The sequence below is a fragment of the Watersipora subatra genome, chromosome 9 (assembly GCF_963576615.1).
Source record: "Watersipora subatra chromosome 9, tzWatSuba1.1, whole genome shotgun sequence".
NCBI classification, from domain to species: Eukaryota; Metazoa; Bryozoa; class Gymnolaemata; order Cheilostomatida; family Watersiporidae; genus Watersipora; species Watersipora subatra.
In genome coordinates, this window is record NC_088716.1 from 29,614,529 (window position 1) to 29,634,018 (window position 19,490).

The 19,490-nt window shown below is 35.3% G+C and overlaps 2 protein-coding genes across 4 annotated transcripts in view; both read right to left on the reverse strand.

The window, feature by feature from the left end:
- Nucleotides 1-11,046, reverse strand: part of LOC137404413 (uncharacterized) — a 37,928-nt gene extending 26,882 nt beyond the window's left edge. Inside the window, exons 1-2 of one of the 2 annotated variants that reach the window (XM_068090612.1) lie at nt 10,958-11,046; nt 7,895-7,998 (exon numbers count right to left, since the gene is read on the reverse strand). In XM_068090612.1, the coding sequence (XP_067946713.1) occupies nt 7,895-7,952 (58 nt within the window). In that variant the 5' untranslated portion in view covers nt 7,953-7,998; nt 10,958-11,046. Of the gene's footprint in view, nt 1-7,894; nt 8,020-10,957 lie in introns of those variants that run through there. The other variant, XM_068090613.1, reaches the window with a different exon arrangement.
- Nucleotides 11,047-13,990: 2,944 nt separating this feature from the next.
- The window catches only part of LOC137405364 (mannosyl-oligosaccharide 1,2-alpha-mannosidase IA-like), a 52,713-nt gene continuing 47,213 nt past the window's right edge, over nt 13,991-19,490 (reverse strand). For both annotated transcript variants that reach the window (XM_068091597.1, XM_068091598.1), the window contains exon 14: nt 13,991-15,471. In XM_068091597.1, coding sequence (XP_067947698.1) covers nt 15,366-15,471 — 106 coding nt within the window. In that variant the 3' untranslated portion in view covers nt 13,991-15,365. The remainder of the gene's footprint in view (nt 15,472-19,490) is intronic.

The window sequence follows — 19,490 nt, forward strand, 5'->3', positions numbered from 1 at the left end:
AGGTATTACCAGATATTACCAGCAAGCCTTTGGGGGTCGTCGCCCTGGCTTATTGATTTACCCTAAGATCTATGAATTACGCTTTATATCTATGCAATATTATAAACACAACTAAATTATAATGATCAGAACCTGCTGACTAAACTGAGACCACCCAGCTAAGTTGGCAGCAACTCCACCCACTTAGTTAAACAGGTTCAACTCATAACACTTCAAGTATAGCTTCTCACTTGAAACTGTTTTTGTTTTGATGTGACTATCTTGAGATAAGTTATCAATAACCTTCTAACAAGACCAGCATCTGCTATGAGTAGTTTTATCTGCGTGTGTAGCTCAATATGCTATGAAATCCCAAAGGCTCTGATAAGAAGACGCTACCAAGCTCTCTGCAGTTTTCAGTACAGCAGTTCTACAAATCCTTTGATGATAAGGTGGCCCCTGTTAGACAACCCTTTTGCCAAATTAGTATGAAAGCTCATCATTCAAAAGTTGGATGAAGCATCTTTTCTGAAATTAGCCAATTCACAGCGTTTTAGAATAAACACCTTTATGACCTTACGACCTCATGACCTTAGATACCAAAGTTGTATACTGTTGCAAAATTTGTTTATTTGGTTTTTTGTCATAATACAGCTGGTTAAATAACTCGTAAATTTACCTATTTTATATCTGCATACTTAGAGAAAAACACTTTAGGATCTACCAAACAATACGGATCTATCATATTTTGGCTTAGCTTTTCCACAGCAGATGAGACTGACTCAAGTACCTGCTGGAAGGGAATCAAATGTAACAAACTCGTTGCCAAAAGTTGGTAGACATCCTTTTCACCTAGAATGTACACGTAAACAGATAGACTCCGTTGGTTAGACTCGTGTATAGCAACAAACAATTGATCTGAATACCAAGGTTTATAATTGTATTTATTAGTAGTGCATCTACTACAGAACATCTCCTCCGTAACATGGCAAGGTTGATCCCAGCTGGTAACTTGGGCAAGAATGTTTAGTGGTAGATTCTCACTTCTAGGTTATCAGTCAGAAATGTTCCGTTGTCATACTTGGCCTTCTCATAAGAGACGGCCAAGTATGGATTAACCACTTGTATGCAGTCAAAGGAAACCTTATAAGTGTGTTTTATAGCCCTGAATATTGTGAGAAAATCTTTGAAATCCAAAGAAGAAAATCTGTATATTTATGCTGTCATCAATCTTGCTAATGTATAGTTATGACAGCCGATACCAGTTCTTAATACCGTCAAAGAAACTAATACTTTAACATAGAGAGAGAAGTACTCACTTCAAGATTCTCGTCATAGATGTTTAGTTACAGTTTAGATGACTGCTAGATAACTCTATTAAAGTCTCCGAACTATCTCTGCTCAAGCATTACAAAAATTATAAGTCACTTAATGATGTATCTAGTTACAAAAATTACAAATAATCTTCTAGAATCATTTGGGGTGCACGATTGAACTCTGAATGGCCCACGCATACTCATCATGTATATCCCCTAAGTATACTCCGTATGTATATCCTCTAGGCATACTCCGTATGTATATCCCCCATGCATACCCCCTATGTATATCCCCTAGGTATACCCCCAATGTATATCCCCTAGGTATACCCCCTATGTATAATGTATCCCCTAGGCATACTCCCCATGTATATCCCCTAGGTATACCCCCTATGTATATCCCCTAGGCATACTCCGTATGTATATCCCTAGGTATACCCCCTATGTATATCTCCTAGGTATACCCCCTATGTATACCCTCTAGGTATACCCCCCTGTATATCCCCTAGGCATACTCCTCATGTATATCCCCTAGGCATACCCCCTAGGCATACCCCCTAGGCATACCCCCTATGTATATCCCCTAGGTATACCCCCTATGTATATACCCTAGGTATATCCCCTATGTATATCTCCTAGGTATAGCCCCTATGTATATCCCCTAGGCATACCTCCTATTTATATCCCCTAGGCATACCACCAGACTTGAAGCTTTCATTTACTCAAAGTACACTGCTACAAAGTACACTGCTGAAGTATATAAATTGGATCAAATTATAAAATCATAACAAAAATATTTGTTATTACTAAGGTCATTGGCACGAGTTTTGCCTAATGCTCTTACAAGTAGGTGGCAGGTAGGTGTCACTGCGTTTAATCATGCATGACTTCAATCAGGTCAAGTGAGACCCAGAACTGTTTATGAGCGGCTCCCCAACCATAGCCCAAGTGCTAATTCCCATATACAACCGTTTATGAGTGGTTCCCCAACCTCTAACAATGATGTCTAAATATCTCCTCAGCTACTTCATCAGCAGTTTAATTTGAAATAATATATCTTTGCTATAAGAAGAGGCGTGTTGGCTTGTCTGTCCAAGCCATGCTAAGAGGGTTAAAAAATTTGCACCACTCAGGAGTAGAACTCCAGTCTTCAGCTTATCAACTAAGTGCACTACCATCTGCACCACTCAATGACCTTACATTATTTAGGAATAACTATGCAGCTAATCATTAGTCACCGCGATGCTCTACGGTTGTATTGTACAAACGTTTAGCTGATACCTTTGTTTTATAATCAGTTCTTTGTTTTATATCGAGCAATAAATCGTTTAGTAATTTAGGCACCAGCTCTCTTGCTATGAAATATTTTGTTCCCAAATTTAGATATCCAATTTTTATTAATCGTTGTCTTGGGACACAGTAATAATAATATTAATAATATAAATATGTTTGTACTTGTTATCTTGAAGGCATGAAGTAGGCTACTCTGTAGAAACTACTATGATTTTTTGAAAAAAAGTAAAGAAAATAAAAGGAAGCATTTCATTCCACAGCACATCAGACTGTCTCAGTACTAGTGTAAATTGAAATAAATTTACTAACGGGTCAATCAATGGTTCTTACAGAGAAGCTTTAGGAATTCCTGTTTTTATTGCTTAATATCGTTAGATAAAACAGCTTGGATGCTTCAAGTAATGTTGTGCAATAAACGCTAACTAAAAAACAAAACTATAACACAGTTAAAACATATTATAGACATGAAGAAAGCAGAATGCTTTTATTTTATATTAAAATGAGTAATTTGTCTACAATATTGGGTGTAGCATTTATCCAGTTATTACCATGCCTGCTAAAAATGGGGCTATAAACGGGGCTATAAATGGGACTATAAATGGGGCTATAAATGGGGCTATAAAGGGGGCTATAAACGGGGCTATAAATGGGGCTATAAATGGGGCTATAAATGGGGCTATAAAGGGGGCTATAAACGGGGCTATAAATGGGGCTATAAATGGGGCTATAAACGGGGCTATAAATGGGGCTATAAATGGGGCTATAAATGGGGCTATAAATGGGGCTATAAACGGGGCTATAAATGGGGCTATAAAGGGGGCTATAAACGAGGCTATAAATGGGGCTATAAACGAGACTATAAACGGGGCTATAAATGGGGCTATAAACGGGGCTATAAATGGGACTATAAACGGGGCTATAAACGGGGCTATAAACGGGGCTATAAATGGGGCTATAAATGGGGCTATAAACGGGGCTATAAACGGGGCTATAAATGGGGCTATAAACGGGACTATAAACGGGGCTATAAATGGGGCTATAAAGGGGACTATAAATGGGGCTATAAATGGGGCTATAAACGGAGCTATAAACGGGGCTATAAACGGGGCTATAAATGGGGCTATAAAGGGGGCTATAAACAGGGCTATAAACGGGGCTATAAACGGGGCTATAAATGGGGCTATAAACGGGGCTATAAATGGGGCTATAAAGGGGGCTATAAACGGGGCTATAAATGGGGCTATAAACGGGACTATAAACGGGGCTATAAATGGGGCTATAAACGGGGCTATAAATGGGGATATAAACGGGGCTATAAACGGGGCTATAAATGGGGCTATAAACGGGGCTATAAACGGGGCTATAAATGGGGCTATAAAGGGGGCTATAAACGGGGCTATAAATGGGGCTATAAATGGGACTATAAACGGGGCTATAAATGGGGCTATAAATGGGGCTATAAATGGGGCTATAAACGGGGCTATAAATGGGGCTATAAAGGGGGCTATAAACGGGGCTATAAATGGGGCTATAAACGGGACTATAAACGGGGCTATAAATGGGGCTATAAACGGGGCTATAAATGGGGCTATAAACGGGGCTATAAACGGGGCTATAAACGGGGCTATAAATGGGGCTATAAATGGGGCTATAAACGGGGCTATAAATGGGGCTATAAACGGGGCTATAAACGGGGCTATAACCAGTGGGACGTCAAAGATAAGCTTAAAGATGAACTTGCACAAAATTTTAGTAGATTTTATCAGAAAATATCGGTTTGTTATGCTTCTTATGTTCGAGGTGACTGCCAGGATGCTTCAAGATTAAAATTGACAAAACTTGATTGCGGTTCAAACACTGAGATTAAGCGAAAGTGCGATTATAACATCTATAGTTGCAAAGAGACCCGCAAAGCTGCACCTTGAATGTAATAGCTGGTATCAACTATAGCAATGGTATCAACTATAGCAATGATATCAACTATAGCAATGGTATCAACTGTAGCAATGGTATCAACTATAGCAATGATATCAACTATAGCAATGGTATCAACTATAGCAATGATAGCAACTATAGCAATGGTATCAACTATAGCAATGATATCAACTATAGCAATGATATCAACTATAGCAATGATATCAACTATAGCAATGATATCAACTATAGCAATGATATCAACTATAGCAATGATATCAACTATAGCAATGATATCAACTATAGCAATGATATCAACTATAGCAATGATATCAACTATAGCAATGATATCAACTATAGCAATGATATCAACTATAGCAATGATATCAACTATAGCAATGATATCAACTATAGCAATGATATCAACTATAGCAATGATATCAACTATAGCAATGATATCAACTATAGCAATGATATCAACTATAGCAATGATATCAACTACAGCAATGATATCAACTATAGCAATGATATCAACTATAGCAATGATATCAACTATAGCAATGGTATCAACTATAGCAATGGTATCAACTATAGCAATGATAGCAACTATAGCAATGATAGCAGCCAATGGTGTCATTACACATTAATGTAAAAGCAAAGAAATTTGGCTTGTGCAGTCTACAATTGTTAACCTTTGTAATTAGGTTTCAGAAAAGCATTAATGAATGCTAAAAAAATTTTTAAAATTATTTTTGTAAATAAAATATATGTATGTTATACATAACTTTAAGAAGACAAACGAGGTATATTATAACATAATATTATATAACTATAAAATATAACATTACATAATATGTAAACAAAGTGTATATCAAAGTACTGTAGAATGGCATATAAATTTTTTAATAGCAATGATGTGTTAACAGACAGCGCCTGTTTGACAGCAGCAAATGCAATGATTTTAGGACATTCCCAAAGTATCAAGCTGTTTGACTTTTTAGGTTCTTTGCAAACCTAAAAGTGCTGCAGCATTTTTTGAATGTGAAACAAGGAAGTTTAAGCTTTGAACTTAGCCTAACTTTCTTAAATGACTGATCAAATTATAACAAAGTGCGGTAGCGCTCACGAGCCAGCCTAAACACTACAGGTCTGTCTGCTGCTTTCACTAAAAATAGCGGCAGAAGTTTCTTTTGACATAGAAACACCTGTAAAACTGTAAAATATGTCCAAATATTTTTGCAACCTGAATCCTGGTGCTACGCAAAATAATTAAAAACAAACAGCAGCAATAGTGGCTAATTAGCCACATATATCAGGTTATAACATCTGATAAAATTATGCAATAGCCATGGCATTCTTTTTCAATCATTAATGATAATATCTGTGACATAAATGGTACCTTTCTGATAATAACAAGGATAAAGTTGTATTCTGTCTATACCTGTTTTTATTGCCTCGCAAGTGTGCTAAGGAGAACACAATTTGCTGTGTATTACAAATGACCTGTCAAAGCGTGTCAAACACAAAATAACAATTCCATTCACCTATGGCTACAAGACAAAAAACTGCGTACAGATATATAATATAGATATAATATACATGTATAATATATATGTGAATATGTAATATAATATACACAATATATGTAAAATACATATTACTTTTTTGACAATAAGTTAATTTCAAATAGAAATGTTTACCAAATTATGGCATAGAAGAATCATATAACAAGAAAGGGCAACAGTTAGCCACTAAAATCAAATAAATACAAATGATTTGATATATAGCATTTAAATACCTTTCTCTGCTAAGAGAACGGATATTAGGTGGAAGATTGTTAAAGCAGCTAGCAATGATGATTTTAAAATAATTGTTAGTGGATGTATGCAATTTGTTCATATCACGTAAGTTGAAATGAGTTGAAAACCTGTAATTTTCATGTAAAAACGAAGACACAAACCATGGAAAAGTTTGAAACCTTTAATTGATGTAAAATAAACATTGAGCATAAGTAAAGTAAGAAGATGCAAAGATGTGGAAAAATCATTCGTTGGAATATATGCTAGAAAATGATGTAGATGTAGAAGATGTAGATTGTAATTTAAGTCAAAATGTTCTTTTTAAAAGCCGTTTTTTGCGATTCTTTTTTGGTTTTTTCTCCGCTTTTTATTTACCACGTCTCCCGGTTGTTAAGATAAGAAACATTAAGCATTTAGCAAGATATTTACCAGGTAAGTCATTATCTATAAGCCAATAGCCAATGATTTACGATTATATGATGATGTTCCTGTTCAACCCACTCAAACAATGTACAATGACATAAGAAATCAACAGAGGCTTATATATCAATAATATATTATATTTCATCGTTCTATAATTGTCGTAAAATATTTTCTTTAAGTTCAAAGTATGCGGATAATCTCCTTTAACTTGACAACAGCAACCAGGTGTGTCAAATTCTTTCATCATTCAACGTGTGTGTTTTCAGGTGAAAGGTTTGTGTAGCGTCTAATTTATTCAGACAAGTATTTCTTTTTCTAGATAATTCTGGAGAGGATATAAGTTGATTAGTTCGAGGTCGCACCAAGGACTTCTTTCTTGCGTTGCCTAGGCCCAGTAATTATGGATATATTAATCATCATTTTTAAAGCAATTAATATTTTATGGGAGCTATTTAGTACAGAAAAAATCAAGAGTGTAAATAAAAACCAGCAGTTTACGCTGGTTAACAGCTGCAAATCAATGATTCCTTTTTTAAACTCAGATAAACATGTTTATAAAAGTTATAAAATTACTGTAAGACTATTAAAGAATCTTTGAACCAAATTCGTTAAAGTTTAATATGGTTTTAATTAGATTGCTCTTTCCTTGGTGACTAGAATTCTTTATGAAATTCTTTGTCTGAGTTTAAATCGACTTCTAATCTCATAGCGTAACATTACCGTTGCGGGCCGTTGCGCTGACAGACCCGTTTGCTACGCTTATAAGGCGAGGAAACATTTTTGGTTATACTTATTTTTGATACTTACAACTGGGTTAATTTAAAACTAGCATGTGTACCTTAACTATAATATAAACCTGCCCTCAGGCTATTACGTCTATATAGGCACTCGGGCTTTGAGTAGGTCAAACTGTGTGCTCAGGCTATGATTCTATATGTATATGCACTCGGGCTACGGTTATATCTTCCTACTCTCATTATCAGTGCTTATATACAAGAAGTTTGATACAAACTGTTAAGTTATGTACATTTTGTTTCAATGATGCAGCGTGTAGGTACAGAGAGGTACGTGTAGGTACAGAGAGGTACGTGTAGGTACAGAAAGGTATGTGTAGGTACAGAGAGGTACGTGTAGGTACTGCTTTCATACAGTGATATAAAAGTTACTTACCAGGATACAAGCATAAGATAAGAAGGCCCAACACCTTCAACATCTGGAAAGGTTTCATCGGGGTGAGTTTCGAGAATTGTGAGTCATACAGAGAGCTGTCACAGCTGTAATATAGAATACAATTCATTGAGATAGTAAACCTAATAGTAATGTTTCCACATTATTTGCCTATCTTGCAAAGTCGGATCTTATAGCACCCTAACGACCATTTGAAGCAAATCGGGTTTAAATATTTTTATTGATCTCTGTTATTTTAATAATCCCTTAACCAGCTTTGTTGGGTGGGAAGAAAAGAAAGCTTCTCTTTTTTTCAAATTAATCGTTATTTGTAAATTAAGTCCTTCATATTTATTAGTATTTTATGATCTTGATTGTTATCGCTGATAATCATGTCGAATCATGCCATTTAGGAATTCATTTTTATGATTGTTAAGCAATTTTATCATAATCAATTATCAATAATAAATTAACTATAAAAGTTTTATCAACATTGGTTTAACAGTTTCTTGAAAATCCCCACATTTTCAATTTATTTCATCTTAATGGCTGGCTCATATATTTTTTCAAAAAAATTCATATTTTCACTTTTTTTACACAATTAAAGCACAAAACAATTTGAGTTGAAGATGAACTTGCACAAAATTCTAGTAAATTTTATCAGAAAGAATCCGTATTTTTCTATAATTTGCAATTGTTTTTGATGTTTGAGGTGATCTGACTGCCAGGATGTTTCAAGATTAAAATCACCAAAACTTGACCGCGGTTAAAACGCTCAGGTCAAGCGAAAGTGCGATTATGACGTCAACTATAGTAAACATAGTGACAGAGTAGAGACTCGTAATACCGCGACTTGAAAGCAATAGCTGGTATCGACTACAGCAATGATAGCAACTAGTGACGTTAATTTACACGTATTTTTCTTTTGAGCGTTTTATCTGCGATCAAGTTCTATCGATTTTAATCTTGAAACATTCTGGCAGTCAGATCACCTCAAATATAAAAAACAGTAGCAAATGATAGATATATACGGATACTTTTCAATAAAATCTTTTACCATTTTGGGTAATTTCATCTTCAAACTATGAGAAACGGGTCTTCATTTCTCATCAACTCATATCACAAGATTTCACTGTTTGTGTCATGATAATTTCTTTTCATCTTTATTATTGTTTTCAACTTGAGTCTATCTAATTGAATTCTTCCATCAAATTACATATTTATTAGGTTTTGCTAGGAAAGTGCAGCTTTGTATTCTTTTGTAGCGTCAAGACGTGCAGAGCATCCGCTAGAATGTCATGTAATCAACACTGGATGTACATGTTTGTCAAATGCCTCCATTTGGGTAAGTGCAGAAAATTATACAATTTAGACAAGGTCATCGAATCACATGTGATGTTGATAAGCTATTCAGATCGGTCTCAACATAAACCAGCTTTCCTACCCGGTGCAGTTTATTAAGTCAAGTGAATATTTTATGTACGAGTCTATGAAAGCCGTAATTACTTGAAGTGATCATGTTACGATGCAGGGCCCACTAGTGTGACAAAAAAGCCACACTGGCTGCATTCATGTTCTCAGCAGTTGTTTTAAGAACAGAGTGTAACAGTAAAGGTCACAGCATATTTCAACTGAAACTGTTGCGAGTCGATGTTTTGCATTAAAAATAAACACATTATATGGGATTAAAGTAAAATCCATCGCAACTCTGCAATCGTGTTGAAAGAGAAACGATTAAATACAAGTACAGTTAGCTATTAAACTTTGGTGACAAAAGAAATTTTCGCGATTGACAAGTTCAGTCTTTACGACTTCTAGTATGATCAGACGTTAAGGCTTCGAGTACTTGATCAACTTGATAAAATACTTGATACGCTTGATGATATTTTTGATGAACTTGATAAATTCTAGCTATGGATGTGTTTGATATACAATATACTTGATAAAATTCTTGTTTTGCCTGATATACTCGGTAATATGCTTGACATGCCTGATATATAATACACTTTATGTGCATGTTAATATACTTGATACACTTAATAATATACTACAGACATCTTTTTAGTTTTTTACCAGCAATTTGGTTTCATTATCCTTAGATTAGTAGAAGGTCAATAATAGCCAATGTGACGCTATAAAAACCACTCACAGACATCTTTAGAAACTCTTTGGTAAATACTAACTTTGTTCATTCTATGGCTCAATAAAGCCAGCTCTTTGACCTAATAGGTAGATGGAGCAATAACTCTATGGCCCAACTCTATTGCTGAGTAGAATGTACAACTCTATGGTCACATAAATATGGATATAGAAAAGGAGTAGGTGTCAAACTTTGGTCACACCGTATATCCATTCAGCTCTTAGCTTTCAAAGTACAAACAGAAATCAATAAAATTCATTGAAACCAGTAGCTTTGCTGAGAAATTGATGTGTCAGTTTGCATTCTGATAAATTTCCTGTATTGCGTGGCTCAAGCCAGAGAACCTAGTTAGGAGACGGCGAAGCCATTGAAATATAAGTTGAACGTCGTCATAACCTGTTGGTGTTTCTGATAAAACCAACAGTAGCTGCAAGTATTTTACTGTGTATACTGTGACCTAATCACTGGCGAAACAAGATCGGCATATAAGAGCCATATTCAATACATTGTCAATTGCTAATAGCGATACATCCCGTTGACCGGTAACCATGGTTATAAGATATGTAAACAATCAGTTATTGTAGATTCCAAGAAAGGAAGCCTACTGAGAATGGAGGAAGAGTTGAAAGGTCACGCATTCAGGTCTTCAGTAGAACGTGTACCAACTTGCTTTCAAGTTGTTAATATATGAAGTGGTAAAGTACTTCTTCGTCTTTTATCGTAAGATATTTCATCGAGTTTTCGCAAACATACCTCTTCTGCTAGTTGTTATGATCTGATATGACTAATCAACAATTTTATAAGTTGGGATTTATCTATGCTACTAGTTAAGGTCAAGAATACCATTAGTAACAACCTGGGGACAATCTGATGCACTCAAGTTCAAGGAAGGCTATCTCTCACTATTATGTAGTGATAACACCTACCCAATATCTTCTCTTTACTATAGCCGCCTCTTTTATCTTCCTTATCGTAATCCTCTCATGCGTTCACCAGCTAAAAATCTAGATTCAACTCTCAGAGCGTGGTCAATATTGTTCTAACTATCGTATAACCTAACTCACTCTTTTATAGTGTTTGTAAGGGCAATAGCTCTAAGGGAATGAAGTACAACAATTTGCTGCGTAAACGTTGTAACAAACCACGCCCACTCATGCGTAACTGCTTTATCTAATTCTGGCTTGGGCATAGTATAAGGTGCAGACAACTCTATGTACTTTCTGTTTCAGCAAAATATTAAACTGAGGCTTTTATTTTTTGAGGTTTGCTTGTAGGCATTATACATATTATACATAATATATATGCGATGTGTATTATACATATTATACACAATAGATATGTGACATGTATTATACATATTATACACAATATACATGTGATATGTATTATACATATTATACACAATATATATGTGATATATATTATACATGATTATACACAATATACATGTGATATGTATTATATATATTATACACAATATATATTTGATATATATTATACATGATTATACACAATATACATGTGATATGTATTATACATGTTATACACAATATGTATTTGATATATATTATACATGATTATTCACAATATACATGTGACATAAATATCATTGAGGTGTTTTCTGTAAATTATTAAAATGGACACGTGCAGTACAGATATTAAATGCTGATTGATGAACACTAGTACCAACAACATATATACATGTGTACAATATATTTATGCCTCTTCAAATAAATGACTTTTTGATTTCATTCTGTGCCTAGCAAGTTTAATAAAGTGATCACTTGCTTGAGCTTGTCAAATAAAACACAAATTGAAGATTTTCCTGACACACAGCAGGATGTTATCATTCATAAATTTATACTTGAACATAGCTTATGAAATATTTGTTAAAATCATTTGGCATCGAGAGTGTGAACACAGAGAGATTAATATGAGTGTTGTTGAGTGAGGTAAGAGTTTGAAATGTTTTCTGCTGATTGCAGTTTATTGAGCTGCTGATTGCAGTTTATTGAGGAGGTGAAAAAAAGGAAAATAAACTGTAGCAATGTCTTCAAAATAAGTCTGGGATATTTAAAAATGCAAGACTTTCATCTTCCTAGGCAGCTTTTTTAACTGTATATATGGCAATGGGAGTTATCTCCTTTGCTAGCTCTTAGCTGCACTGCTGAGGCTTCAATAGCCGAAAATGTACTGCTTGTAGCATGAGTTTTTGCTCCCTTACTTCGGTTAGGTTGAGCACTTTGTGAGAGGTGTGACAGTATTAGCCTTAGTGCAAATCTCATCACATTGGTGATTTGAGCACTCTGGTGTCAGCACATTGACTTTCTTAAAGTCTGTGAGGCAACTTAGTTGTTTCATGGCAGGAAGTCAACGCTCATTGTTAATGGGATTTGCCTCCCTTGCACTCCATTGTCTCTGAGCTGCACTGATGAGGCTTCAATAGCCAGAACAGTACTGTTTGTAGCATAAGTGTATATATATATATATATATAATATATACATATATATAAAATATATACATATATATAAAATATATATCTTTTTTGTTAGCTAAAAATCGGAATAGTTTAAGTGAAACCGCTAAAGAAGTGTGGGTAGGGAAAGCGGATGCCCTGACTGATAAATCACAACAAGAGTACAGGATGCATGGCTGTTTTATGAAATATAATAGCCAACTTTTATAGATTTCATGAACTTTTGACTACTTACAATTTCAAAATGAAAACTTGATTGCAAAAAGAGATTCACAGATGAACCATGTACATACCAATGAGGTCAGTGCCCCAATATTGCGTGAGGAATTCATGTTGCAAAATATTCTGGACGTAAAGGCACCGATGCTCTGGCAGGCAATGACTCTCTTCCATCAATTCGTATCTCTAAATGTCAGGCATAAACCGGAACCGCCTTTACACGTGTAGCTGCCTGTATGTTGCTACAAGAATAGAAATGATGCCACCTGGTCCAAGTGTGTTGAGGCATATTTTAACATTTTTGCGTAGCTCCAACGTCATAAGTAGGCCTATGTGGCAAAACAGTAAAGTTCATCAGCAACGCATACCAAAAACTAAACTGGGAAAGCTGGTTATGTTGATTGCCTGCTAATTATATTTTCGGCACCAAAAAAATAACCCAGGACGCTGACAATGTAACGAACTTCAAAGGCAACAAGTGCTACTGATGCAGACAAAAATGGCTGAGAGACAGGTGTGTATCTCATCAGAGACGAGGTTTCACTACAACAACATGATAAAGCGTGTAATTAGCTTGTATATTGCTGATATTGAATGACATTGTTTCATAAGTTTACTTCTTCTCAACAGATAATAAAATGAAAGGGTGTGTGATCATTTTTGTCGCCAACGAAACTCAAATTTGCAATTCCATCTAATCCTGTTAAAATATCGCTGTTTGTCAACTTGAAATTAAGTATCAATGTATGAAATCAGTTAGAAAGGAAACGCATAATTTATTGAGCAAACGCAATCAAGTTTTTATAACTTTTGTAGCAAATGTTGTTAACATTGCACAGTTGGGTAAGCTGTAGCAACCGCAAAATACTTTATTTTCTGTTTTGTAAAAATCAGGCTGAGATAGTTTTATTGTTTATAATCAAAATGGCAAAAAATATACCACAAACAACTGTTACAGACTATAACATGTCTTCTACTGTGCCTCATGGCGTGTCTCTATTCTACCAATTTGTACAAAGTTATGGACTGTCTGAACTACCAAAATTCAAGTTACAATGACATGTAAATATTTTATTAGCGCGACAAAATTGACTCTGTACATGTGAAGATCTTTAGTGCAGTGACGCAAATCCTTACAATAAATAGTCCAGATAAAACAACAGCAATTACATGCTGCCAATATGTCTGTATGCTGTGAAATCTTAACAGATTTAAATTAATCACATAATATATTAACTATAATAAAGCCATAATAAGCATACATAAAGATTAAACTTATGTATTTATCTGGAGTTTTAGCAAACGAGCAGAGAAGCCATAATTATTCCATGCTACAAAGCAGTAACTTGTGAAGCATACTATATGGGATCAAAAAACTTTTGTCTGCCAAACCAAATTCTTTTGAAAACAATAAATACATGCTTAAAATCGTGCTATTATCACTTATAAATTCACAGATGAACAAAAGATCATATCCTGATACAACATAACACACTTTTTTGGTGAATTTTCTAGCGTTCTACTATTCTGGTAAGTGTAAAACTGCTTATTATAAGAATAACTCGGCCAATAAAACGTTGACAACCCTCTGCTAACTCAGAGGGGAAAACAATTAGAAAACGTGCTGCCCGCAAAATGGAACGAAACACTAACTGAATATTTAAAAATTATATTTCTGAAAATCCCAGACTTGGATGTTTTAGAATAGTTGTGGTAACATACATCATGTGAATCTACAAAAAAGGTCACATCACACTATTGCAAAATTGGTCACATGACAATGTAGTAACATAAGCCACCTGACTATTTGCAATGCACAAGAGTAATTAGGTTGCATGAGACCATAGCATCCTAGAATAAATCGCACGAAAAATAGGTCATATGACAAAGTCATATTACTTTAATAGTTAGCAGCCAAAGGAAACTAATTAAAAATATTGCAAAATCATTTGAGACTATTTAGAAAACACACAAGTTATTGGACCAACCAACATCATAAGCTTGTACTGTTTGCATACTAGCTGGCTGTTGTAACTTGTACATATTAGATGCTCGCATATTCGTGTGAATGAATCCCTACCATCAAAATTCTTCGCTCTCCATCACTGCCATCCGTGTGATCATTTGGGCTGCAGTAACTAGTTCACTCGTAGTTAGCCTGTGTTCTGATGTAATATCAAAGGTTTTGGGAAGCTATTGAATGCGTTCATGAGAAGAGTTTAGATAAAACTATATTTAGCTCAAGCTCGGGCTAGAGAGCTGTTAGGCAGCAAAATCTAAACCCTTCATTTTACTTACTTCAAAAAAATGTCTTCCAAAAATGTAGCAAACAATCATAGTAGTTTCTACAGGGTACCTCATGCCTTCAGAAGGAAAAGTACAAAATATATTTATATTCATATTATTACTGCATCCCAAAACAACGATTAATACAAACTGGATATCTAAACCTAACAAATCAAGAAATCATGTAGAAAGAGAGCTGGTGGCTAAAATATCAAACAATTGATTGCTCGATATAAAACAGAGAATTTATTAAAAAAGACCAGGGTATCAGCTCAACTCCTGTACAATATAGACTTAGGGAGCAACCCGGTGAGTACGAGCGATGAACAAAGGATTGGTGCATACATAGAGATTAAGGTGATGCAGGATGCAGCACGGGCAATGGATGCGCTTCGGTGTTGAACACCCAGTCACTCAGTGGCAATAATCCGTCATCTTTGTATATCAAATATAAGTACCTACAATATAGGAGTAGTACAGTGTGCTAATTAAAGGCAGCCACAGAAATATGTCTAGTAAAGTAGACGCTCCTACAATGTAAATAATCCATTCCAGGAGCGTTTACATAATACGGATTTTACGCTATACAGACAGTAAAATACATGTAAATTGCCTAATCCGTTATGAGATCTTCCAAACTGACCCTTTGGGCATACAAAAAGGAGAAGGCACTAGATTGCCAAGGTACTGCTACGCTGTATGTATACTAGAGATACCTCTATACGTCGTTTTTCGTTTCAGAATGCAATCAAAGAGAAAATGAAATTTTTAAGACTAACTGCGAAACTCTCGTTATTCAAATTGAATTTGAGAACTTGCACAGACTTGACACTTTATGTTATACAGAATTTCTACGAAGTACGAAGCAAAAACTTTACATAACTTTTTAAGATTAAGTGAAATTTACGTTATAGAAGGTTTGTCATAAGAGCGTCTACTGTAATAGGAGCGTCTACTGTAATAGGAGCGTCTACTGTAATAGGAGCGTCTACTGTAATTAACTTGACTAGATGACAAAGAGCAAAAAGAAACTGGAAAGAATGTTGTACAACTCGTGAATTTAATTCAAAAATTGACCGTCTAGCTTTGCCTTCGTTCAATGAAATTCTAATAAACATGAAGAGGTCTAGAATGATGACAGTGAGCTTTTAGAATATTTACCTAAAGTATTATAAAATGTAGAATAGCATCACGCCCCACAACCGATCACGCCACACGACAACGATAAACAAATTATTTTGAATATCTATGCGACGCACGGGTGCAAGATACCTACACAGTTGCGTGCTTCACTGAGCGGTGCGACTCTCCAAAGAGATAGCGGTGCAGTGTTAGGTACAGACATGTTTGATGTCTGCTTCCGGCATTGGCAATATGTTCTGCATGTTTGTGATGGCACCGAGTAGTGCCAACACCTTAAAGATGAACCCACTCTTACTCTTATATGTTCTCCTTTGTATCTTTTGAAATAAATAAAACATAAAAATTTTGGAAAAAAATTGGAGGTCGTATATAAAACTAGCTGTGATACCTGGCGTTGCCCGGGTAATAGAAAAGTCTTTAGACAGAAAATTGATTTGTATTTAACATATAACAACATTTGCCATTCTAACTTTCAAACTACCTATCAAAAGAAAAGTGTTTTGTCTTATAAACAATGAGAAGTAGTGAGAGTTTCTCGCTATTAGCCTGCGCGCTATCGGCCAGTACGTTTGATAATGCGAGCGAACAGCTTCTCGTGACGTTATGCTATGACCCGCGTTTTACGCAAATCTGTTGGGTATTTGCTTTCATATACTGACTTATATTGGCAAGGTAGCAATTCAACTTCTGTGGTCTTGTGGATAGCGGTCTGAGATCGAATCTTCTTCAGTACAGAATATTTATCCCAAGATTTTATGATCTATAGCCGGAATGCGTACACACATACTTTGAGAAATACATATGTAGATGTTGCAAAAAAGCCGTGCTCGGCTTTTGTAGCCACAGCTGAGAGACTTCTTTTGCCGAGTATTAACGCCCTGCGTAACCACTTCTTCGGGTAGTTTATTTATGAATAGTGACACACATTGTAGTCAACTAGCCTTTTATCCGATATACTCATGTAGCTAAGTTAGCGGTCATGATGACATTTAAAGATGTAAATGCCATAGGTACTCAGGCTACAGCCAGGAAATGGTCTCATAGCCGGACCAACATACAGTGTCATTATAACAGTTCATACAAACTCATTGCTAGCACAACTCTTGGAAGTAAGCTTACACAACAGTTTATTATATTTTATCAGCAAGTATCGGTATGTTTCTATCATTTGCAATTGTTTTTTGATGTGTGAGGTCACCTGACTGCCTGGACTTTTTATGATTAAAACTGACAAAACTTCATCGGGTTAAAACGCTCAGATCGACAGAGCATATTTGTATACTAATATATTTGTATTGCTTGATATATTTGTATTGCTTCAAGCAATGCAAATAATGCTTCAATATTTGTATTGCTTGATATTCGTTTGTGGTTCGTGTGATGTATACGAGTAGCGTCTTATATTTTAGGAATTTTCAAGACAGAAAAACGAATAGCAAGTGGAATGCTTCTTTGTCTTTTTGACCCGTTAAAACTACAAATGTTATAAAATTGTATGAGTACTTGACAAGCTTAGATGAGCTGTCAACAGCTTATAAATTGTAACGAAAAGATTGGCCTATTATAATAAAAATCGTGTTGGTCTCCGGCTTCCTCTTCAACCCTTTAAAGTTTGTTATTTTTTCTGTTTTATTCCAGGCGATGACACGATACAATTGATGGTTACACAAATGTCTAGTTGTAATAGTAACCATATTATCATGTGACCTAATTGCTCACAATATGAAGCGGTATGACTGACCCACTTCATATTGTGACCTAATTACTCACAATATGAAGTGGCATGACTGACCCACTTTTATTTTAATCTATTCCAACAAAAAAGAATAAATTTGTGAACTTTAAATAGACTCAGAAACTGAAACATTTTAGCATTCTATAATTCCGAGACGAATGCAAGGAGCGTAGAGCATTGAAAGCTGAAAAGAAATAGAACTCTCAAACCTCTATCAGTATAGTCAATAACATCTCTCAATATCTTTGGCTGCGGTGGCTTTTCGACACTTAAAATATAAACAATGTAACTGTTACAATGCCAAGGATTTGATAAAAGCCTAGGCAAAGCGTACAAGTATCCAAAAGTGTCGTAAAATGTATACAATCAGTTAAATGATTCATTTGTAGTAGCAGTTTGATTATGATGAAAAGTTCCGTGAAATCAGCAAGATATTTGCACCTGCTGTCATGTGTACAGTGCGAATCTTGTATGCGTTACCAGCCTAAATATTTCATAACTCAAGTCATACCGCGACATAGGAATGCCCCAACATATGAGAAATTTGAGATATGAGTAAAATATCGAGCAAGTTTTGCCTCAAGACACTATACATATTTCAGATACGAGCTGCTTCTTGATGACCATTTATGAGAGAGGCTGCTTTCGAGAAAAGCATCGCTTGGGCTTTTGCACCGCATCAGTTTAAAAAGATCTTACAAAGGCCGGCTAAAAGTGATAGTAAGAGTGATTCGAAAAGCGCATAAACAGACAAAAATAATAAAAAATAAGACAAAGACAAATAATAATTAGGTTTTGTGTAAGATTAAAACCTACTTTCAAGTCTGTGTTTAGTAAACTAAACTCGTTTCAGTTAAATTTAAAGTTTATGTTATATTACATAGTGTCACAAAAGTGTAGCATATCTACACTCTACAGCAGTCTCTCTCACACCACTCTTAGCTGCTACATCTGTCTTGAAAGTAAAAGGTCTATACAGTATTGCACATGAAAAAGTTACATTTTGTTGTAGACCATAACCACTAGATAGGTATGTGTTACTTTTTGAGAATAGAGAGTGAATTGGAACAATAAAAACACGTTTTTCCATGACAGTATCCTGTTTTAGGTAGTTTTTTTCAGAGGATGGGAACAGACTAATTTGTTTTAAGTTATTTTACAAAGGACAGATTGCTTTGAGCTACGAGAAGATTGACATACGAGCTCATTACTGGAATGAATTAAGCTTGTATGTCAAGGTATGGCTGTCTGTATGTCAAGGTATGACTGTCTGTATATCAAGGTATGACTGCCTGTATGTCAAGGTGTGACTGTCTGTATATCAACATATGACTGTACACTCTTTAAAAGGAGTAAATCTTTACAATAATAAGAACTGTGTTCGGTCATCCGAATACACGATTGGTTATTGGAAAAAGACTGCATCGCACAAGATTTGAACTCAAACATTTGGCTTACTAGGCAAGCACACTACCATCTGCTCCACTCGACCACCTTTACTGATTTCCAGAATAAGTGTACGTACAGTTATTATACCTGACAGTCTGTTCCGGCACACCAGACCGCTAGGGTACTACTAAAATTTTAGACTAGAGCATT